The 25344-nt window shown below is 36.5% G+C and overlaps 1 protein-coding gene across 3 annotated transcripts in view; it reads right to left on the bottom strand.

Moving 5' to 3' along the window:
- Nucleotides 1–25344, bottom strand: part of ST7 (suppression of tumorigenicity 7) — a 145574-nt gene that overhangs the window by 44027 nt on the left and 76203 nt on the right. For all 3 annotated transcript variants that reach the window (XM_070947646.1, XM_070947647.1, XM_070947649.1), the window contains exon 2: nt 4906–4988. In XM_070947646.1, the coding sequence (XP_070803747.1) occupies nt 4906–4988 (83 nt within the window). The remainder of the gene's footprint in view (nt 1–4905; nt 4989–25344) is intronic.

Genomic DNA, 25344 nt, shown 5'->3' on the forward strand with positions numbered 1-25344 from the left:
TTACAATTTTAGATAACACAGTATCAACAGTAGAGACCTTCAGGTTTCTGGGTTCTTTATTATCTCAAGGCTCAAAATGGACATCTATCATCAAAAACATCACCCAAAAAGCACAACAAAGAATGTTCCTCCTGCCCCAACTCAGAAAGCTCAGGCTGCCCAAGGAGCTACTGATAAAGTTCTATAGAGGAATTATTGCGTCTGTCATTTGTTGCAACCAGCCTGTCTTCCACTGAGGACCTGTACAGTGCAGAAGCTAGAAAGAGGGCAGGGAAAATATCTACAGAATCCTCACATCCTGGACACAAACTGTTTCAACTTCTTCCCTCAAGACAACACTATTGGGCATTGCACACCAAAACAACTAGACACAAGGACAGTTTTTCCCCATGCCATCAGTGCTAAACAACTAATTTTCACGACACTGTCTTATGTCTAATGCTCTAGGTCCTAGGATGTCAAACCATGTAGTAGGACTGTATTACTATTACCCTTCTCATCTTTCATATTACCTATTCCTTTAGTGTCTTATGACTATCACTTTGTTGTTTGTATCATATGATTTATTTAATATTCTATTATGATTTATGTTGATTGCTTATTTAGAATAGAATAAAATAACAGAGTTGGAAGGGACCTTGGAGGTCTTCTAGTCCAACCCCCTGCCCAGGCAGGAAACCCTACACCACTTCAGACAAATGGTTATCCAATATCTTCTTAAAAATTTCCAGTGTTGGAGCATTCACAACTTCTGGAGGCAAGTTGTTCCACTGATTAATTGTTCTGTCAGGAAATTTCTCCTTAGTTCTAAGTTGCTTCTCTCCTTGATTAGTTTCCACCCATTGCTTCTTGGAGAATAGCTTGACTCCCCCTTCTTTGTGCAGTCCCTGAGATATTGGAACACTGCTCATGTCTCACCAAGTCCTTCTTTTCCTTAAACTAGACATACCCAGTACCTGCAACTGTTTTTCATATGTTTTAGCCTCTAGTCCCCTAATCATCTTTGTTGCTCTTCTCTGCACTCTTTCTAAAGTCTCAACATCTTTTTTACATCGTGGCGAAGTCGTATTAACACTTCACGTGATCTTGATTCTATCCGTTTGTTTATGCAGCCCAGAACTGTGTTTGTTTTTTTATTTAGTACCCTATGACTATCACTGAGAATTTATGTTATGATTTATGATTATTGTATTTATGATTATGATCATGATTTATCACTTGTTGCTTGCATGTACAATGAGAGCTTATGCACTGGAGACAAATTCCTTGTGTGTCTAATCACACTTGGCCAATAAAGAATTCTAAATTCTAAATGGGGAAGTAATGGAATTAACCACCTGCATTCTTGCAGTAACAACAGTTACCACAATGATGGACCCAGAAGAAAAAGATCAATAAAAATACAAAAAAAGAATACGACTGATCCCTCCTGTTGTTTCCCCCTTACTCTTTCACTGCAGCAATACCCCTTAAAACAAAATTACATTTTATCTATACTTGGCAAGATACACTCATTTATTCCTTTGCTGTTATTTATAAGGTTAAAATTTGTATCTAAAGACAAAATATAAATTCTGAAAATTAATGTTTCATTGTTGTAATTATTGCTTTTTCTCTCTCTCCTACAAAACTCAAATCATTCTGAAAACTTTCATGTGTGTTTTATTTTCATCTCTGATCATATATCCTGAGATAAAATTAGTTCATGGAATACCCAAGATACACTCATTAGGAAAGTAATGATTCCTAATCATTGCTTAGAAACAACAACATCTCTGAACCTCTTTGGCAGACATGGTTATTCTTCGGAGAGCTGTTTCCTGAATGAGCTCTAAGTATCTTGAGGGACTAAACAGATCTTGCAGACATAGACAAAACAGCTGTGTATGATATATCCTCTGGGTATATGTCTTTTCTTTCTGTTATGTTAATGGTGAGTTTGGAATATTTTGCTGGTTTTAGTGAGGACTTTTCTGGCTAACTAAAAAATAAGTTAATTATTTAAGGGAAAGAAACCCCTTTCTGGAAAAAAATTCATCAAGAAGTCAAATTAGAAAGTCAATCCATAGGTTTAATTCAGAAAGTAGCCTATCTCAAGAATTATTTTGATATTTTGGATTTACCCAAACTTCTTTTTCCTAAGACTGTTTTCAAAGGATAAAAACTATGGAGAAACAAATTTCACTGACATTAAATGCACTCTGTTTCTGGACTGGTCATAATCTCAAAAAGTTGGAACTCTGGACATATTCTAACCTTTTGTGTTATCACAGATCTAGACCAAGATTATAAGGTTAGAAAAAATTGTCAGAACAAGGTCAAATTATGTAGTTGACTAAGCTTCTGAGTAACATAGACATTCTTTTATGCTGCCAGATGCCCCTCCTGACCGCACTTGACCGCACAAGCAGTTGATTGTGGCTATGGGTTCTCTAGGTCTGGAAGGCATTCATCATGAACTTCATGGATTGCTCCATCATCAGGTTAGCATGGTCGGGTTCTCTGCCTGCCTCCTCGTCATCCTTGAGCTCTTCCAGCTCCATTTGCCCTTCCCATCAACAGCTCCATGGCTACAGTGGATGAGAGTGGCCCTTGGCCCTTCCTTCCAAGTCACCCATGGACCATCTTGGTCTCGACAAGTCACCTAGGTCCCCAGCCTCTTCTGCCTACTCGGAGAGATCCAATTCCCAGCATGAAGCTTCCCTCCAGCATTAAGCTTTTTCCTGGTTGCTGTCTTGAGCCAATATTGTGTGCACGGTCCCCACGGTAGAGTTGTAGGTCTCTCAGAGTTGACCACTGTTGCAGATTTCACCTAATGTCTGACCTGCCCCAAGTATGCCCTCAGGAAAGCAAGGTTCTTGAATCCACTGGGTTGAATCAAAGTAACTTTTACTAAGAGAAACTGGATGCAGTAAAGTTGAAATTGAAGGTCCTGCTCAAAGTGTAAAGCAAATATTTTGGTTTCCCAATCCCAACCCCCCCTGACCAGTCCTTCAGCAGCCATGTGATGCTGAGAAGATGTTTTGACAATGTTGAGGTGCTAGGCAGACCAGTTCACACTCAGGGCGCAATGGCCTTGGAAACCAGCTGGGAATTCCCTCCCTAATTCGTCAAGTGAACAGCAGAAGCAAAAAAAATCCCAAGTATGCCACCCCCTCCCTCCTCAGCACGATGGCAAGACACCAGAGTACAATGGTGGACCTGACAAAATTATGTGGTAATTAAACAAACTTGGCTTCCTCCATTGACTTTGCTTATTGGAAGTCAGCTGGGAAGGTTACAAATCAATATTATTTTACTTGAACTGAATTACATAATAGAACTAGTTTGATTGAGATTTCCAAACAGATTCATAAAATCATTTCTATGCAGGTGCAGAAGGGCATAATTGATTTGCAGCACCCAATTTTTTAAAATTGAAATGTTCCTTTTTATTTGAAAAGTAAATTAAATTGCATTTTAGTCAAACCTTCAAACTAAGGGTTTGGACAGTCCTATAAAATATTAAGGTTTTATATAAGTTCGAGAAAGAAATATTTTAAAAAAACTGCAGAATATGTCACACTTTCCTCTGTGATAGCAAAGAAAATTAAAGGACTAAAATACCCTGGCAATTATCAATATTTCTTAAATAATTATTATGTACTATTGATTAAAGGAGAACATCGTCAAGTGATTTTTTTTGTGGAAAAAGAAATGGACCTGTTTAGACTGAGTAGGGCTTGAGAATATATACCATGAAAAGACAGTATGCTTTTAGTTACTTTATTGCTATTATAATGTTTAGGCAAAATAAAGTTTTCTAAGTTTATTATACCAAATTAGATAGCCATTTCTGGTACTAAGCTAATAAATGTAAGGTGCAGGCCAAACAACAAATTAACTTAGGAAGTTTAGCACAATGCATTCAGATTGATCTATGCAAATAAATAACAAATGGCACAAATGGGATAATATAATCATAGGATTTCCTGAAATTTTGCACAGAAAAAAATTCCTCTGTAAAAATAAGTTGCCTAAAACTAAGAAGACTTTTAAGATGATGCATTTAGGATTATGCTATAATAAATGATTATCTGTATTCATGCATTTTAAAAGAATTCTAAACTCTGATTTGCGGTTTTCAATAGAAAATGCCTAAGACAAATTTAATCATAAACCAGAACTTTAGGAAGGTATATGTAAATGTGTATTTAATCTTAACAATTATTGATGTCATAAATGTATAAATTGTAAACATTTTGAAAACTGTTACAGTAATTTAGCAATGCCCCAGCAAAGCAGCAATAAGGCACTTTTGTTCAAATGGAAGCTTGAGATTTATATTCTTCTGAAAAGATATGCAATAACTTTCTTTCAACTCATTGCTGAAATGACTGTTTTTCCCAGGTTTCTTCCTCCTCTAGGTTTTGAGCAGTAATCAGCTGATCTTATCTCCCTGAATGAAAAACAGTTGCTGTTTTTCTTTGTCACACAGTTGGACTACAGAATGTATATTAAGTATCATGCAAACATCTAATAAATTAAGCCATGCTGTATTTATATTTAATGTGCCATTAGTCTTTGTTTTGTGTGTGTGTGTGTGTGTGTGTCTGTGTGTGTCTGTGTCTGTGTCTGTGTCTAGTTTCATGGCCAGACATTTGAACTAATACATAGAGTGTACTTTGAACAAATTATTTCCTTTTGTGCTAATTGACAAATGTATGATTTCTCTAGTGCGTACTGTAGTAAAATTGGCTCCACAGAACAAGACTTAATGTTCAGATTAATTAGTGACTAATATGAATTGTACATGGTACATAGATATAGAAACTTGAAGGAAAAAAGACAAAAAACATGTAGCTGAAAAAATCTAATGTATTATAGAAGATTATAAAATATTTTAAAAATAGATCTAGTACTTACCAAAATAAGCCCTGAGATTAATGAAGAAGTGCCTGTCAAGGCAACGTAGAATTTGGGTGTTAACGTGTTCAAAAACATACTCACTGAAAGAGAAAGACAAAAAATATCACCAATGATTTGCCTGGGTTTCCCTTTACTGCAATCTGAAATAAAAATGTGAATATACACACATCGTATGCAGAAAGAACAATTGCAACCAGCCTGCTTTCCAACCTATATAGTGCACAAGTCAGAAGGAGGACTGAGAAAATACCTACAGACCCCACATATCCTAGACATAAATTGTTTCAATTCCTCTCCTTGGGACGCCGGTACAGGGCAACTAGATACAAAGACAGTTTTTTCCCCCCTCATGCCATCACTTTGCTGAACACCTAATTCCCTGTCTTGTATCTAAGAATATTTACCTGTGTAGTATTACTATTATCCTTCTCATTTTTTCTACTGCTTTCTCCTATTAGTATCTTATAATTATAAGATTCTTGTTTATATGTACACTTTTTGTTTGTATGTACATGTTGTTGGTATGCACACCGATTATATTACCTTGTTGGTTTTTTGTTTTTTTTTAAATTTTGATTTATATGCCGCCCTTCTCCGGAGACTCAGGGCGGCTTACAATGCGTTAAGCAATAGCCTTCATACTTTTGTATATTTATACAAAGTCAGCTTATTGCCCCCACAAGCTGGGTCCTCATTTCACCTATCTTAGAAAGGATGGAAGGCTGAGTCAACCTTGAGCCTTGGAGAGATTCGAGCCAGCAGTAAATTGCAGGCAGCTGTGTTAATAACAGGGTGCGTAGACCACTGTACTATCAAGGCTCTTATTTTATTTGTTTGTATGTACACTGAGAGCTTATGCACTGGAGACAAATTCCTTGTGTGCCCCATCATACTTGGCCAATAAAGATTCTATATGTATATTAAAAATAATGTTATCTTTAATTCTTCTCCACAATGGCTTGTCTCACTGAGAAAAAAAGCTTCTCTTCCTTATTTTTTATTAGCAACTTCCTGCTCTATTTCATTACCCCCATTCCTCACTACAAGTAATTAATGTAATTACAAAGAAATGGCAGTGTTGTGTACCTATTATGGTATTGACCTAGGACAGAGGAAACCCAACTTCAAATCTATCCTCAACCACAAAAACTCTTTGGGTGACTTTGGGCCAGCTGCTCACTCTCTCAGTCCAACCTATCTCCCAGAGTTATTTTGGGGATAAAATGAAGGGAGCTCCCCATGGAAACAACACTGAACTCCTGGAACAACAGCAGTATATAAACAAAATAAAACAAACATTTGAATCAACATTAGACATCTGTCAACTTCTGGGAAACTTTAAGATCATCTTCAAGTTGAATTCAGTAACAATACACTAATTTCTTTACATTCAGTTAATCAAGAAGCAAATTGGTGCTGAGATTTAGCATATTCTTCAGCTACAGAGATCTGACTAACTGTCACAATATACAAATATATCAATTAAAAGAAGGGTCTAAATTACTAAAAACTGATGCTTGTCCCAGGACCAGACACAGAGATTAATGACCCAAGTAGACTGCTGCACCTGGGATGGAAATAAATGTGTCATGCTAGGGATGTCACTTAATATATTGCACAACCAACATATTATAATTTGCCCAATGTTATATTGCTTATAGGCAATCAAGAAATAGAATCCATATACAGCATGGGTGTCAAACTTGATCGCATAACATGACATATTGTGATGTATCGTGCTGTTTCTTGCCTTTGCGGAGGCAGGGTGGGCATGGCCTGCATGTGACCTGCATGTGACCCACGAGCCGCCAGTTTGACAGACCTGATTACAGCTTTGTTAAAGATTTAACAGTTGTTCCACAGCAGGTTTGAAGAAATGGCGGCCTGCGGGTCGAGAGAGACTAAATAATAGAAAGTCGATATCTACATATATTTTCTTATTGATCTTTTATTTAGGCACAAAAGAAAAAAGGGGAAGATGTGTGGAACAGGTAAACTCCACTCATTAATTTCATTTCATAGCATTTTTTTCAAAAATAGTTTTAAAAATCAACTTATTTTAACTTCAGCCATTGTAATGTTTTTGTTGAAACTGACTGATTTGTATAGACAATAGAAAATAGGAGTTGCAAAGGCATAGCAATATAAAACCACTCTATTTCTATTTCTTTTATTCAGATACTCTCATTTTACTTTTTCACCATAACTATAAATAACCATTCATAGTTATGGTGAACATTAACTATGAATAACCATTCATTGTTATTGAACAAGGCAGTTGCTTAACAAGGACTACTACGTAGTCCTCCATTTGTCTAGGCAGGTCTTAGGCAGGTGACATGTCTCAGAAAACTGACCAATCTGTGACAAATCTGTCTGTCAGAAAGCTTACCCAAACAGAAAATAATTTTCTGGCCAAATGACCAAATTTTGCAGTAACATCAAAACAGCTGGGCTCCCCAAAATCCACAAAGAGGGAACTCCACTCAGACTAATTGTCAGCAGCATCAACTCTGTCACCTACAACATTGTAAAACATCTAACCACCTTATTAGCTCCTCTAGTTGGCAACACCACTCATCACATCAACAATTCACAGGACTTCGTTAGCAAGATTTGGAAATTAAAACTGGATCATGGTTTCCTATGATGTGACTTCTCTCTTCACCTGCATTCCAAAAACCAAAGCTGTCATGGTAGTGAAAAAACAACTGCTAAAAGACAGCACCTTAGGTGACAGAACCAACCTCAGCCCAGACTACATATGTGCCATGATGGACCTCTGCTTGACCACTACCTATTTTAAATATAATGAAGATTTCTACAATCAAAAACACGGCTGTGCTGACTTCCAGTTTGGCATCGTGGCGAGACAGTCGGAGAATTAGCGGGCTCCGATGAGCTCCGCGAAAACCTCGGCTGACGAACCGCTGCCGAGGAGTCTGCAGACCAGAACCATCCTGCAGGGATGGGGAAGAAAGAGAGGCACCTCAGACGACCAAGAGGAACAGGCAAGTTCCTCGAAGGTCAGTGGGAAATCTCTGTGACTCGGTGGCGGGGGATGGCAGCCATGGCGGTTGCCACGAAGCTGGGACAACCGGACTAAGTATAAAGCTGGAAAGAGGAGAGGAACGGAATGGAGTTTTTTGAAGCCGAGTGAGTGACAGTCAACCCAGGCATGAAACAACAACAAGGGAAACATCTTTCAATTATAAGACCCCTAATGATAAATAGCAGCTAAGGAGCATGGGGGCAAAGAAGACTTTGAAACGTAACTTTAAAGAGGCAACAACCTGATAGGAAATTGATTTTTGAATAAACTATTTGGAAACCTTAAACAATTAGATAATGGTCAAAGGATTGGAAAGAAATAAAGAGATTTTTTTTCTTTCTTTTTAAATTTTAAGAAAAACAAAGAGAATGGATAATAAGCTTTAAAAAAAAGAAGTGACGTATAAATAAAAGGAAAAAAGGGAGAAAAAAGAAGTGAAAAGAGCTATTTAAATTTGGACTGGACTTTAAATATGATTTGGTAGTTTTAAACCTAAAAGAAAAAAAGAAGCTAAATAAGATTGTTATGTAATTGAAACAAAATGGATACTTTTTAAACAACTGGAAATTGTGGATTGCAGAGAGACCATCTGGAGTAAAAAGGAATATTGCAATTTGGTTTTTGTTATGGAAAATATGGACTTCACAGATAACATCCATGAGAACTTATGGGGGAGGATTTTCTTATCTACAAGCGTCTTGACTTTGGGAGAAAAAAAATAAAAAGAAAGTATTGTAATGGAACTCTTATAATTGGAATAATATTAACTTAAAAAAGAAAATGGCGCAGGAATTAGAGAAGGAACAAATTGATCTATTTGACTTGGACAATGGAAATAAGAGAAATAATTATAATATTGCATAGACGACAAAAATTCGAGGATACAGAAGTTGAAATGTATACATTTCATGTATATATACAGAAGTTGGAGTATACATAAGTGGACAAGAAAATGAAGAAGGAGGAATAAGATATAGAGGTGGAGAATAAAGAAGATAAAGACAATGTGTTTAAATATGAATAAGTAATTGATTATGTGAATAGTAATAATAAAAAGGAGGTCTCTAGAGATTATATTGAGATTATAACAACATAATGATGATTACACTGGGATTAACAGTGAACGATAAAAGAATAAAAGTTTGGAAGATATTAAGGAAAATAAAAATGTTCAGGACTTGGATTTATAAAATGACTATATTGAGATTAATAAATGTGAGAAGCAATATGTTACAGATACTTAGAAATGAAATATGGATTGAAGTTAAAACATATAAGAAATAGACTATGTTAAAAGAAAATATATTAATTGATATAATGAATCAATTTTTATTAAGATATTACAAGGTATTACTTGAGAAAATTGATGGCTATAATAACTATATAATAACAATTTTAACAATTTGAATACTCTTAATGTATTTATTCAAGTAAAAGATGATTATGCTGGGATTAACAGTAGAATGATAAAAGAAGGTTTCTAGAGATTATACTGAGATTAACAGTGAAAAAAAAGATAATTATACTGGGATTAACAATGGAGAAAACAAAGATGATTACACTGGGAATAGCAGTGGAATAAAGATTACACTGGGATTAACAGTGGAAAAGATAAAGATGATTACACTGGGAATAGCAGTGGAATGATAAAAGGAAAGGTTAAATTAGACCAAGTAAAAAGAAAATATAATAATGGACATAATGAATCAATTTTCATTAAGATGCTGGATGGTATATTTGAGAAAACTGATAGCCATAATAATTGGGATATTGTTTAAATATGTATAACATATGTTATACATAATGTACTAAGTTGAACATTTTTTACTTAAGCAAAAAGAAAAGAAAAATTGAAACAATATATGATTATGATTTACAAACAAAAATTACTTAATTGGTGTTTATAAGATTTAAATTTGATAAAGTAATACTGGAATAAAGATTTAATGAGAACTATATGAAGTAATAAATAAATGTAAGGAAGTTTTAGAAATGGAAATAATTTTGACATGTATAAACATGTTTGAACTGTATTGTTAACAGTGAGGATTTAGGGTAAGAATTGTGAAATGTAGTATGGGGTATTAATTGTTAAGATTTAAGGTGGGTTAATAGAAGGGTAGTTGTTTTTTGATTAAGTAAATATGAATAATTTTTTTCTAAGATGGTATTAGTTGGAATATGTGATTTAAGACTAAGAAATAAGTGATATGACAAAATAGAATATATAAAATTTGGTTAAAGATGACAAAAAATTGAACAAATTTATGACCGGATCAAAGCTCTGTTCTGAAAAGATGTAATTTGTGTGTTTGAAAAAAAATAAAAAAAACTTTTTGCAAAAAAACCACAAAACAACAACACGGCTACGCTATGGGTTCACCTGTGTCCCCCATTGTGGCCAATCTGTATATGGAAGTGGTAGAAACCAAAGCCCCAGACTCCTTCACAGGAATTCTACCCACTCACTGGTATAAGTATGTGGACCAGGAGTGAAATACTCCCGGTTCGGACCGGATCGCCTGATCCGGTAGAGATGGAGGCGGGTGGTTCGGAGAACCGGTAGCAAAAATTCCTGCCCTCCCCCCCATGCCCAGCTGAGCCGCACAATCATCAGAGGCTTTTTTTTTTCCTTTAAAAGCATTTTTTCTACAACCTCTTCAGCCGAAAAAATGCTTTTAAAAGTAAAAAAAAAAAAAAAAGGCTCTGATGATTGCGCAGCTCAGCTGGGATCGTCAAAGGCTTTTAAAAGAAAAAAACCCTTTTTTTCTTTTAAATGCTTCTGACGATCCAAGATGAGTTGCCTGATCGGCAGAGGCTTTTTTTCTTTTAAATGCCTCTGACGATCAGGCAACTCAGCTTGGATCGTCAGTCGCATTTAAAAGAAAAAAAGTCTCTGCCTGGTAATACAGTTCAAAGTTAGGCAGGCCAAAACCACTCCTCATTTTAGTGTCTTGTAACAACTTTAACTTTATTCTCGCCTTCTTTCCCTGCCAAATATATTTCAACATCATTTTATTCAAATCCACAAAGAATTCCTTACCCAACTTGATTGGAATTGTCTGAAATGGGTACAAGATTCTAGGCAAAATATTCACCTTAATAGTTGAGATCCTACCAATCAGAGATAGCTGCAGATTTCCCCATTTCGTCAAATCTTGCCCTATCTGTTCCTTAAGCTTATTATAATTATTTTCTTTAAGTGTGCTACATCTTACTGTCAAATATATCCCCAAATATTTTACCTTATTTGTGACTTGCATCTTTGAAATCTCCATCAATTCCTCTTTTTGCTTTTTCAACATATTTTTAATCATTATCTTCATTTTATCTTAATTAATTTTCAAGCCAGCTACTTTCCCAAACTCTCCAATGCAGTGGTTCTCAACCTTCCTAATGCCGCGACCCTTTAATACAGTTCCTCATGTTGTGGTGACCCCCAATCAGGGGTGGGTTCTAAATTTTTTTTACTACCGGTTCTGTGGGCGTGGCTTATTTTGTGGGCGTGAGTTGGAGGTCATGTGACTGAGTGGGCGTGGCTAGCTGGTCATGTGACCGGGTGGCTATGGCTATGTGTATAGGGACTACTCAGAGGGCTGAAAAAAGTCATTTCTGACAGGTCCTCATACTTTTTTTTTTATTGAAAAAGTTTTTCAAATACAGATTTTTCCCCCTTTCCCCCCCCTCCTCCCTAACCCTCCCTCCCCCTCCCCTCCCCCTGTGGCTTCTCCAGAATAAAACCCAAATTAATAACAGATTATATAATACTTTACCATCCTTTTTGCTCCACCCCCCATATGCTGACCCTTTCTTTCTAACAATATTATTATATCCCCCTTATACTATACATTCCAAAGCAACATTCAGCTGTAAAATTATATAACAAATCCTAATTTGGCAATTTCAGCTCATAATCTATCCATTTCCTCCTCCCCCATACATATATCTCTTAATTCAAATCTTTTATGTATATTAATATAGCATAACATCCCTTTTCCTAAACTAAACAATCAGTAAGCTAACCTATCTCCACCCTTCTAACAATATCATTATATCCCCCTTATACTATACATTTCAAAGCAACATTCAGCTGTAAAATTGTATAATAAATCCTAATTTAGCAATTTCAACTCATAATCTATCCATTTCCTCCTCCCCCATGCATATATCTCTTGATTGAAATCTTTTATGTATATTAATATAACATAAAATCCCTTTACCTAAACTAAACAATCAGTAAGCTAACCTAGCTCCACCCACTTTCCTACAGGTCTACCATACATAATATTTTCGATATCTTTGTTCTTCTGCCCACACCACTAAAAAAATATTTCCATATATAAATAAAATTCTCAAATGACTTTAAGCTTGTAATCCATATAATATCTTCTGTGATGTCTTTCAACTGGATTGTTAATTTCATCACCCATGTTAGGGTAACATCAAATTCTAGTTCCAACAGTATGTTCAGTATCTTCAATTACCATCTGCCCCCATCAATAGTAAGTATTTTCGTATAGCAAACAACCACCCGAGTGACTTTATATTTGTATTCCATATAGTGTCTTTTGTAATGTCTTTCATCTAAATTATTCATTCCAACCACCGTATTAGGGTAACAACCAGATCTTCTGCATGCCCCAATCCCATAATTCTCTTTGCCTTGTAGCTCAGCATAAGCGTAATCCATTTGTCAAAAAGTCCAAAATAGAAAGTTCCAATCCACTCAATTTAAGGCCATCTTCCACATCTCAAGAGTACAGCATTGCAGAGATCTGTCACTCTCCTCAAGATAATATAAACCAATACTTTGCCTCAACTATATTTTCATATATTCAATCGTCTCTTAAGTAACTGGCATTACACTGTTGTTTAGTCTAAAAATTTTTATTTTTATAGGACCTGCTTCTTCTTTTCTTAACTTTTTGTGGCTTAGATCTCCATCCTGGTTTCCTTTCTATGAGTTGTATATCAACTGTTTGATTTCCATGCTGGTCTGTAGCTTGATAAATCATCACATTAGAATCCAAAGCCGCCTCTCTTGTATTTATAGGTAATCCAACTATAACCTCTGAAGGAGAATCCAGAAGCGGCTCGTCCACAAAGGCCTCTGTAGCTTGTTGTTTTTCCGTTACCTCCACCACCATCTGCTTAGCCTGAATTTCAATCTCTTGTTGATTTTGCTTTTCTTTATTCCCCTCATGTGTTATACATGGAGATGTTAAACCCATTTTAAAAACCTTATAGTAAAATTCTTCCACTTTTTCAACAGTATTTAGTTGATATCTTTCTCCTTGATATCTCAATATTATACCAACTGGAACATCCCACCTAAATGGGATGTTTTGTTTCTTTAGCTCAGTCACCAAAAATCCAAAATCCTATCTTTTAACATCTTGGGCGGTAGCTCTTTAAATATCCAAATCTTCCTTCATTTCAAGGGTGGAGTTAAAAGACTTTTGCACAATATCATTTCTTATTTCTTTATCAGTAAAGTAGATCACCACATCTCTAGGCAGCTGCCTTTGCTTTGCCACCCAAGAATTAACTCTGTAGGCCTTATCAATCTTGCAGGATACCTCTTCAGGACTAACCTTTAAAATCCCAGCCAGAACTTCACCAGACATCTTTCTCAAATCTTCTCTTTTATCTTCCTGTATTCCCCTAATTCTGACCGCAAATTCCATAAATCTGAATTGCATCATTATGACTTCATTTTCAATCCTTTGTTTTATATTATCTGCATTGTAAGTCTTGTAATCAGCTTCCTTTATTTTTGGCTCTACTTCTGAGCTATTTTCTTGAATCATTATTAAATCATTTTCAATTCTTTGTATTTTATTATCCAAATTATGAATCTTGTAATCAACTTCCTTCATATTAGACTCTATTTCTGAATTAAACTTTTCATCCATCTTTATCATTGCGTCTAAGAAACTTATCATATGTTGCTTGAATTTATTATACTTTTGTTGAACCAACTCTTTAATTTCCTGTCTAAATTTTTCAAGGTTCTGGTTCACAATCTCATCATGTCTTGCCATCTCCTCCAATACAAATTGCGTTAGATCTTTAAAGCCATTCCTCTGCATTTGCAAACTCAAAGCTTGCTCTTGTGGTTTGTGAATGGGGGAGCCCCCCCACACAGCTTGGTTGTCTGGCTTTGTGAGTTTTAACACCATCCTGCCACACAAGCAGATTTTTTTTTCCTTTTTTCCCCTTTAAAGAAGAAAACTTCTCTCCAAACAATATCAATATCAAGTCTCTAAGAAGGAAGAAGCATGAAATAGGAATTTTTCTTTTCAGTTCTAGCCAGCGTTGTTATCTCTGTTACTTTGTAACATATTAAACTAGTCAAACGGGAGGACTTTCGCTTTCAGCTCTTCTCAAGCCTCAGCCAGTCGCCATTTTAAACTTTCTTTTTTCCCCCCTTCCACTCTTCTTTGCTTTTAAAATCAATCTTAGGGTTGTTAGAAGTACTTGCAGTTTAGGGTCCCAAGTCCAGATTTCATCCTTCTTATTCAGAAAATCTGTTAGTTTTCGTTGGTTGGTCTGGTCCCATCGCCTGGCTCTGCAAAGCGCAGAGTTCGCCCGAAGCCCGGAGCAGCAGCGAGGAGAATAGGGAGCCTCATCCTGCTTCCTCCCCAGAGGTAAAAAAGAACTCTGGGGACTTCGCAGAGGGCTCTACCTGCCCTCGCCGGCTCTGTCTCACGTTTCCTTATGGAAACGGAGTTTTTCGAGCCGCCTTTCAGGTTTAAAGGGCTGACGGGCGACGGGGCTGGCGGTCTCAGAGGACCGTCTGGCGGCGACGGAAGCCAGACCGGAAGCCAGGTCCTTGCACTTTTGACTGGTCCTCACACTTATGACCATCCTCACATTTATGCCCGTGCAGCTTTCTTAACAACCATGTCACTCATTTCACAACTGCTTCTTTTCACCATGGTGATAAGATAGGGCAAAAAACATAAAATGTGAGGATAGTCGTAAATTCGAGATCTGGTCAAAAGTGCGAGGACCAGTCAAAAATAACTTTTTCAGCCCTCTGAGTAGTCCATATGCACAAAAGGACTACCCAGAGGGCTGAAAAAAGTGATTTCTGACAGGTCCTCACACTTTTGACCGGTCTTCGCACTTATGACTGGTCATCATTTATGCCCATTGTAGCATTCTTAACAACCATGTCACTCATTTCACAACTGCTTCTCTTCACCATGGTGACAAGATAGGGCAAAAATGTAAAATGTGAGGACAGTCGTAAGTTCGAGGACTGGTCAAAAGTGCGAGGACCAGTCAGAAATAACTTTTTCAGCCCTCTGAGTAGTCCATATGCATAAAAGGATACAGCAATAGAGAGGGATGAAGGAAGGGAAGGGAAATTAGAGTAGGAGTGAGGGTAAGAGAGGGAGGAAGAGAGGAGGAGAAGGAGAAAGGAAGAGGAAGTAGGGAGGAGAAGAAGAGGGGCAGGAAGAGAAAGTAAGAAGGAAAGAAAAGAGAGAGGTGTTAGGTTTGAGGAGAAAGATTGCTTTACAATAAAAAAGATGAAAGAGAAGAAAGCCAACCCCAAACAAATATAAAGATATTAAGATAAAGAATGAATTGTTAAACTTTAAGGGATAAAAGAGAATAAATATGAATAAATAACAATAATTAGAAACACACATACAAACATACAATGTATTTTCTTTTGTAGGAAGTTAGCACCCACCCCTTTCCTGGAAGAGTGAAATATTGTAGGAAATATGAAAAAGGCAGAATATTATATTTCCCTGGGATAAGCATGTTTTGAAGCAGCTCCCATCTTCCTGCCCCCACCCTTTGTCAATGGGCCATTAAGGCCTGGGCCAGTCTATTCTACATAACAAAGATCTACCTCCTTCAGGCAGAGCCATAGTAGGAATTGCCAAAGATCCAATAAAGATAGGATTAGCCCTCTACCCATCTAGCAACAGAAACTCATCACATGTGACCTGGGAAGCACATGTGACCATAAGCCAGAAGGCTAGCTAAGACCCCCACCCCCTGGGAGTCTGACAACCAATCAGGATACTCTTTCGGGGCCCCAAGAAATGCAGAGCCAGAGAGAGCATAAAAACCCGAGGATTTACTGTATCTGCCCCTTTTCTGTTCAGGAACTCAAGCCATGTGATCCTGTCCACCATTAAACCATCTTTCCAAGCAGTCTCCATGTTTCCAGTGTCTTTTTCCCCACTTGGAGCAGAACCTAGAAGGAGATTTCTTCCAACACTTTGAACAGAGTATTTGGCCGGTTCACAAATTTAAACAGTGTTTAGTCATTTCAATTAAATTTACAATTTCTATATTTCCTTTTTGCCATATTTATTCCTCATCTATTTTTGTAAAAAACCAATATTACCCTTCATCCTCATCTCTAATCTTAATCAAATTCAATTTTTCCCTTCTATTCTATATTATGCCCCTTCCCATTGTATTCTATTTTTATATCCATCCTCACATTGGTTAATTATGTAATATTACAGTTGTTTAATATAAATTCAACATTTTAATATAAATCAATTAGTTAAATAACTACCTTTTTTGTATATTAATCAATATGAACATGAATATTCCAATTATTTCCATGCAATCCAATTTCTTACAAATCAATTAATTATATTTACCAATAATAATAAACCAAATAATTTCCCCCATATATTCCTCCAAACCACAACTTAACCATTTCTGCTTTCAACACAATATACAATTAATAGTATTTCAATTATTACAATTCCCTAGTTAAATAGAGCTTTTTTGTGTGTTTTAAAATCTTGAACTCTCCTCTTTTTCCCTAAATTTCCCATTGTTTGCACCTACCTTTTTTGGTGAGGAAAAAGAAAAGAAATCTGCCTGCCTAATTTTCCAACTTGTAGCAACAGCAAAGCCAACAGCCTCTTTACTTCCAGTTTCGTTTTTCAGCATAGCTAGGGGAAAAAAAATCAGCACTCTTTGCAAGCAAGCAGCAGAGCCCTGAGCAAAACAGCTGAGAGCAAATCAGCTGAGGGTCGGGAGCCGATCTAATCCAGGGCTAATTAGCCTATGCTTAAGCTCCGCGGGCCAATAAAATTACAAAAAAAACACCGAACCATTTGTTAAATTGCTGGCTCACCCGCCCCTCGCCCACCACTATTTATTGGCAATAAATAGTGGTGCGGAGGGGCGGGGCAAGCCAGCAATTTAACAAACGGTTCGGCTGCACCACTGGCTATAGGGTGGCCCTTTGAAGCCCCGCGGCAAGAATTTAAACCGTTTTTTTTCCTCTAGCCATCAGCTGGGACTCAGGAAGCAGCAATAGATTGGGAGTGGGCGGGGTAAGCGAATGGCCAGCTATCCAACAGAGGCAGAGGGTGAGGGTGAGTGAAGGCGTGGGGGGGCGAGAGAGGGCTTTGGCGACCCCTGTGAAATGGCCGTTCGACCCCCAAAGGGGTCGCGACCCCCAGGTTGAGAACCGCTGCTCCAATGGTTTCTGTCAATTTATTTATTGTTATTAATGGTTCTTTGATAATAAAGACCAGATCATCTGCAAAGGCTTGTAATTTATATTCTTCTTTTTTGAATTTTCATACCTTTTATCTCTTTTTCTTCTCTAATATTTCTATTTAAAATTTCTAAAGTCAATATGAACAACAGAGGGGACATCCTTGTCTAGTACCTTTTTCTATCTTGATGGGATCAGTCAATTCTCCATTTATCATTACTTTTGCTGTCTGCTTAGAATATAAGTTTAATGTGGATTAAAGAATGGATAACTTTGAGAAACACTAGATTATTGAATTTGGAGGGACATGATTTGTTGTTGGGGTGGCATGCCTTTTTATGATATAAAGGAACAAAAATACAGGGGTACTTTAGAAGGCACCAGATACGAGAAGCTTTATTGTTGAATTGGGAGAAGGTTAAAAAACATTATTATTTGAAAATTCCAGTCTGGGTATCTACAATTGAAGCTTTTTCATATGTAGTAATATTTAAAAGGGAACAAATTGTTAGATATAGTGAATTATTGGATGAAAAGGGTGAACTTAAATTAAAGCAAGAACTAGAAGATCAGGGATATAAGATGGATTGGTTTTCATATATGCAAATAGGCACTAGATATGAAGAAGATCTCAAACAAGAAGGTTTTTATAATGTTTTGACTAATTTAGATATGATTTTAATGGGTTCTGATGATCATGTAATCAAAAAGCTATATGGATATTTGTTAGAAATAAAGTTGGAAGAAGAACAAGTTAAAGAATCAATGATAACATGGGGGAAAAATTTTGGTCATGGTATTGATTTAGAAAAGTGGAAAAAATTGTGGTCACATAACTATAAGATGACTATGTCTACAGCATATAAGGAGAATTTGTATAAGATGTTTTACAGGTGGCATTTACCCCCGACAAGGGTAGCCAGAATGTTCCAGAATAAATTGGAGAAGTGTTGGAAGTGTCATCAGACTCCAGGATCTTATTACTATATGTGGTGGACATGCGCAAAAACAAAGAGATATTGGACTAAGATACACACGTGGTTGGAAAAAATGACAAAGAGACACATTGACTTTAAACCAGAGATATTTTTATTAGGGATCTTACCAGAGACATATAATAAAGAACTGCAATATTTAATTGTGAACGTTTTAACAGTGGCCAGAATTGTATTTGCCAAAAACTGGAAAGGAGAAAAGATACCTACTGATGAAGAAGTTATTAAGAAAATGATAGATTGTGCTGAAAAAAGTAAATTGGCATTTGAAATAAGAGAACAGGAAGATAAACAATATTATTTGATATGGGACTTATTTTACCAATGGATAGATAATAAAACATGGAGATAAATATGAAATATGAAGTGGAAGTTGAGATAAAAGAAGTGAAATATTTTTTATGAAAATAAGCTTTGGTCATATATTGATATTTTGAAGATGGGATTGAGCACAAAAGGATGTTAACCTATCGATACACTGTCTATAATTCTTTGGAACGATGATGTTTTTATGTTTTGTTTTATTTTAAAATAAAAAATTGTTTTTGCAAAAAAAAAAAAAAGTCTCTGCCGATCAGGCAACTCAGCTTGGATCGTCAGACGCATTTAAAAGAAAAAAGCCCTTTTTTTCTTTTAAATGCCTCTGACGATCCAAGCTGAGTTGCCTGATCGTCAGAGGCATTTAAAAGAAAAAAAGTCTCTGCCGATCAGGCAAATCAGCTGGGATTGTCAGAGCCTTTTTAAAGCATTTTTTTACAACCTCTTCGGCTTCGAGGTTGTAGAAAAAATGGTTTTAAAAGTTTAAAAAAAAATTGGCCATACCCACCCAGTCACATTACCCCCACCACCAAGCCACGCCCACAGAACCAGTAGTAACAAATTTTAGATTTCACCACTGATGTGGACGATACTTGGGTCAAGATCAAAACATAGGAATTGGAAGTGTTCATCAAACATATCATCTCTATGGACAGATACATCAAATTCACATAGGAAGATGTTAAGGAAAATAGTTTAACCTTCCTGGACTGTGCAGGACACATTAAGGAAGACAGAAGCCTTAGCATTGAAGTTTATAGAAAACCTACACACAGAGATCAATATTTACATTTTGATTCCCACCATCCACTGGAGCACAAAATAGGAGTCATCAGAAGTCTAAACCCACTGAGCTGAAGGCCTGCCTACCAGCAAAGATGGGAAAGAAAAAGAAAACTAAAACATATCAAGAAAGCCCTCAGAATGTGTGGCTATCCCATGTGGGCCTTCATTAAATCTCCAAAAAGACCCTACAGGAGCTCCTCCATAACAGACAACGAAGAGAACAATAAACTAAGCAACATTGTCATTCCATATATTGCAGGAATATCGGAAAAGTTCAGGAGGAACTTCAGCCAACACAACATATGTGCACACTTCAAACCCAAGAATACATTAAGGCAGAAGCTTGTCCACCCCAAGAATAAAACACCCAGACACAAACTGAGCAACATGGTATATGCAGTACAGTGCAGTGAGCCATGTGCAGATCTGTACATTGGGGAAACAAAACAACCACTTCATAAACACATGGCACAACACAGGAGAACAAACCCATAAGGACTAGATTCAGCAGTCCATCTGCATTTAAAAGTCTAAGGCCATTCTTTTGAAGACAGCAAAGTCCACATTTTAGACAGAGAGGACCACTGGTTTGAAAGAAGGGTCAAAGAGGCCATCTATGTCAAAATTGAACAGCCTTCTCTCAACAGAGGGGGAGGGATACAACTTCATCTATCACCAGTCTACAACAAGTCCTTGCAACAGTTCAAAAAATGCTCCATGCTCATTTCCACCAGTCAGTTGACCCTGAGGATAAATCTACATGTGGCCTTAACAACTTGCTAAAAGAATGCAAATGATCAGCTGTCTGCAAGGAGTATAAATCCTTCCATTTCCCACCATCCAGTCAGAGTTGAAGAAGCTTCTTGGATGAGAAGCGAAACATCTTAAAAAAAAACAAAAAGTCCAGTTGCCTCTTAAAAAATCACCTTTGTTAAAGCAAATCCATTTGAAGAGAGTTATCTTCTTTGTACCCCTGTATGTTGCAAGGCATCTTTTTCAATTGCTTTGCATTCAGTAGGATATTCTTATGTTCTTAAATAAACATTATGCAAGTTTTTACATGCAACTTTATGTAATTTGTGTATATGGAAAATTTATTTAATTCTTTAACTGTCTGGTTTCATCCCGTAGAGAAAGAAAATACTGCAGAGATCAGAGATAAAATATTTCCAGTGGTTTCAAGAGCAAAGAAAATCCCAGCTGTCGGGTTGGAAGAATTTGCAGCTACAGTAAGTTTGCCTCAAGAGAGAAATGAGTTGACAAAAGCAGTTGAAACCAACTCTCAAATCTTGTGAAATATACTGTGATCATATAAGTAGCATGCTGAACAGTTCCATGGAGACCAAAGCTATAATTATCGACAAGTAGGAGGTTATATTTCAAGCTTTTTGACTGTGCAACAATATACCCTTCTAAAAATTGCTGGTTATGAATCAAGTATCATACTTTCTGGCACACAGAATAGCCATCAAAACCATGATCCAGTGTTCAGGGATTTTCATTGGCTATATAATAAATAAATCTGTTTGGAGACCTAAATAGCATTATTCAAAATTAACCTAGTCCAATTCTTGCAGATGGCAGCAATAACTCAACTTTGGCCAGTCTGGAAAAGCTAAGCAGAATTGGACTTGATTAATTTTAATTAAAGACCACCAGGAAATATCAGGACTGTAGTACAGTAATATTTTAATAAATCATGCAGTATTTTAATACAACTCATTGGAAAGAACAGCCAAATGCTTTGAATAGTGTGCTTAGCTTTGGGGAAAAAACGGAATAGTGAAAGTCAAACTAATGAAAACTCATCTAAAATTAGTTTTAAAGTAAAAATTATCAGGATCAAATCTTTTTCATATCTTTCCTTGAAAAATTATGCCAAAGTTTAGGCAACATAATCTACTGTTTCTTTTTAAAATAAAATTTAAAAATACCCTAAACTTAAACAGTCTTGGGAGGGAAAAGTCTACATTTTTACAATCATAAATTGATGATTCAATCCATAAGAATTCCAACTATTGTTGATTATCTACTAACTGACTCAAGACCAAAGTGGCTGGCTGGTTCGCTGCACACACGTATACACACACAGACACTCAGATAGATAGATAGATAGATAGATAGATAGAGAGAGAGAGAGAGAGAGAGAGAGAGAGAGAGAGAGAGAGAGAGAGAGAGAGAGACAGACACAGACACGCACACAGTCAGTGAAAAGAGGTCCTTATTTCTTGATTATATTTGGAAGTTGCACTAAATTATAAATAAACAAATCCATAGTTATAAAGGGAAATTCGGAGTCTTTCAATTTTTATTAATCATATCTTTCTTTCACTGGCTCCCGGTGGTCTTCCGGGTGCGCTTCAAGGTGTTGGTTATCACCTTTAAAGCGCTCCATGGCATAGGGCCTAGCTATCTTCGAGACCGCCTACTGCCACCGACGACCTCCCACCGACCCGTGCGCTCCCACAGAGAGGGCCTCCTCGGGGTGCCATCAGCCAAACAATGCAGGCTGGTGACCCCCAGGGGGAGGGCCTTCTCTGTGGGGGCACCTACCCTCTGGAATCAGTTGCCCCCTGAGATAAGGAGAATCCATGACCTCAGTGCCTTCCGCCGTGCCCTTAAAACTTTCTTTTTTCAACAAGCCGGGCTGGCTTAATTTCTTTTTAAGGGTTTTTTAATTGTTCTGTTTTGCTTATCGTTTTAATTAATGGGGCCAAATCTATATATATTTTTAAATGTGTTTTAATATTTGTATCTGATGTTTTTATCTGGCTGTTCACCGCCCTGAGTCCTCAGGGAGAAGGGCGGTATACAAATTCAAAATAAAATAAAATAAAATAAAATGTCACATGAACCTGCAATAGTAATTAATCTTCACAATGGTCAACTCAGCTTTAAGACTGAGCTTTAAAATGTGGTACATACAGGCTTCCAATATTATAAACATATTACACCAATTACGACCTACTCTGAAAACACCTGTTGTTTTCTGGTACAATTCAACTTATGGGCTTTGGCCATTACAATCTTACCTGGCTAAAGACTACTAGGCAACCAAAGGGTCTGACTGTCTTATTATAAACTTGTCTGGTTCTCAAGATGCAGAAAGTGAGGTTCTTTTGTTAAACTCATAGGAGAGTAGGAGCTCAGCACTCACTTTCTGATTTCTGAAAAAAGCATTGATGCACGCATACTAAACAGTACCTTTCAGTATGTATTTTAAATTACTTTACATATTTTATTGCTTTAGTGTTATAAATATTTGGGTTTTTTTGTTTTTTTTTTATTAAAGAGTTTTACAAGACAAAAAACATTTTTACAAGAAAAACATAAACCATTTGCCATCTTTCCATATATGGATTGTACAATCACATTTACAAATTAACAACCTCTTTAAAAAAAAACAGTTACGTAAACTCCAAGAACCTCTCCAGATTCTTTACACATGTTTTCCCTTCCCTCCTCCCCCCTCCTCCCCCAACCTCCACCCCCCGACTTCCCAGAGCAAATACAGGATATAGCATCTAACAAACATATAGAAAGAAAGAAAAAAAACTTTAACTCCCCTTTCATATCTAAATATAACTATTTAAACCAATTATTATTTAAAAGTAATCGATCCAACTTCTTTCTTATCCATTCTTCAATAATAAGTGACTCTTCTTTCTTCCAGCATTACACAATCAAAACCCAGATACAATTAACCATCACATCTCCAACCCTTGCATATATTAACACATTAGCAAAATATTTTAACCAATCTCGAATAAGATATATTGTAAAAAACCTTATTTTTACTTTTTGCCCCACAAATTTATATTAATTCTGCCTGGAAACATTCCTTGCTTAATAACTTTGTACAAACTTATTCATCTTGTTCTCTACAAATCCATTACGTATAATCAAATAACATCTTCACCGTTTGAATCTTTAAAAAATATTATAAAAACCTTCCCTCAACCCTTGCACCATTTTTAACCCAAAAGCATATATAGATTCTTCAACAAAACATTCCATGACATATAACTTTAGTATTAATATACTTCAAGACAATGATAAAAATTTGGTCAGTAATCCATAACAATATAAACATAACATTATTTAATGTAACTTTTCTAGACAAATCATATCCCTAAATATAAGTAAATCATTCATTTTCACTATAGTATAACTTTTCAAAACAAATATCCCTAAATGCAGGTATAATCATTCATTTTCACTATTACTATCCTCCCCCAACAAAAAGATTGTAATTTTTCCATCTCCATTTTTTCCTAACTTTTTTATGAACTTTCTTTTTCAGTCTTATTCCTCATCTTGTTCTCTTCGCAAAGTAGTTCCTCTCAGTGAACACATCTCCTTAACTGCGATTAAGAATCCATTTTTGTAAAAAATTATAAAGTTCCACTTCGAATCTTCTTTCTTATATTAGGAATCCCAACACCTCCTGACAATTTTCCAATTGACTGTAACAAAGCCTTTGGGGAAATCTCAGTCAGTATTTCCTGATTACGCTCCTTCAAGCCCCTCAACCTTTCCTTCTTAATTTGAAAAACATCCATTCCATTTCCCGGAGGCATATTAAACTGAATTTCTTTCACCTCTCCGTTCCGCAATTCACTGTTATTTAGCAACTGCAATTCCGGTACAATGTCTTCATTTGTCTCTTTGTTTCGAACTTGAACAAAATCCTTTTTAAAAAGTCCTTCAATTCTCTCCACTATCACAGAGGTAAATGATTCTAATATTTCTTTAAAAAGATCCCCAATCAGTATTTGTGTCTTTAATGATGTTTGTAATAGTGAACCTTCAAGACTTTCAACAAAGCCAGCCATTTCTCTTTTCTTTTTCTCCAACCACCTTGAACAATGTTGGATGTTAACAGCTTAATGAGAGTTAAGTTTCACTTTCATGCCCTATTAAGCACAAGCGCCATCTTCTTCCTTGCTTCAATCAACTTCAAAGTAACAATTTAAGCATGGAATTAAGGGCTTGTTACTTGCAATTATCTGCTCTCCTGTCTTCACTCCGTCTGCATGGATAAACAACTTAGATCTCAATAAAGATTGCAGAGACGATTGCGACGTTTTTTTTCTGCTTAAAGCAGAAGCGCCCTGGATCTCGGAGTTTCACCGGATTTCCTGGGGAGCTCTCACCCTCCTAGCCCCCAAAGCTATTTCAGGGGCTTTCGGGGAGCTCTACCCCCATCCGATTTCTCTCCTTTCCCTCTTCTCCCGAGGGAAAGGTTTTCCAGCTGTCGGACAGCTGATTTACGCTGTCAGAACGGCTAACAAGATCACAGGGCTGGCGCTCCAAGAAAGAGTGTCCAGCAATGTCGGTGGTGCCGGCGGAAGTCCAGTGTTTTAAATATTTGTTATTGTTACTGTTATTACTGGTTCACTGTGAATCATGTTGGCTGCTTTTTAACAGGCAGCATAGAAATATTACTGAAGAAAGAAAGGAAATGCTAGTGGTAAAGCACTACCAATGAAAATATTAATACTGGTTATTCTAAAGGTTTATCTTGGTGATTCTATCCATTCTTCAATAGCAAAACACGTTTTATATACATGATACTGCAGCTTCATTTTGCCAAATCTCTAGTTGCAAAGATCCCAGATGAGTATACCTATTGCTATTGCAGGAAAAAGTATTGCACCAAAGATAAAGCTGCTTCATTTGGTTTAACTTTCTTTTTTTTGTTTCAAGTTTTTTTATTTTGTTTTACATATACATATCAATGAACAGTGTGGCACCTGGGTGTCATACATTCTAATACAAATGAAACTAGT

This window comes from Pituophis catenifer, unplaced genomic scaffold, assembly GCF_029215685.1.
Source record: "Pituophis catenifer annectens isolate HBS135680 unplaced genomic scaffold, rPitCat1.0.hap2 SCAF_7, whole genome shotgun sequence".
Taxonomy (NCBI): Eukaryota; Metazoa; Chordata; class Lepidosauria; order Squamata; family Colubridae; genus Pituophis; species Pituophis catenifer.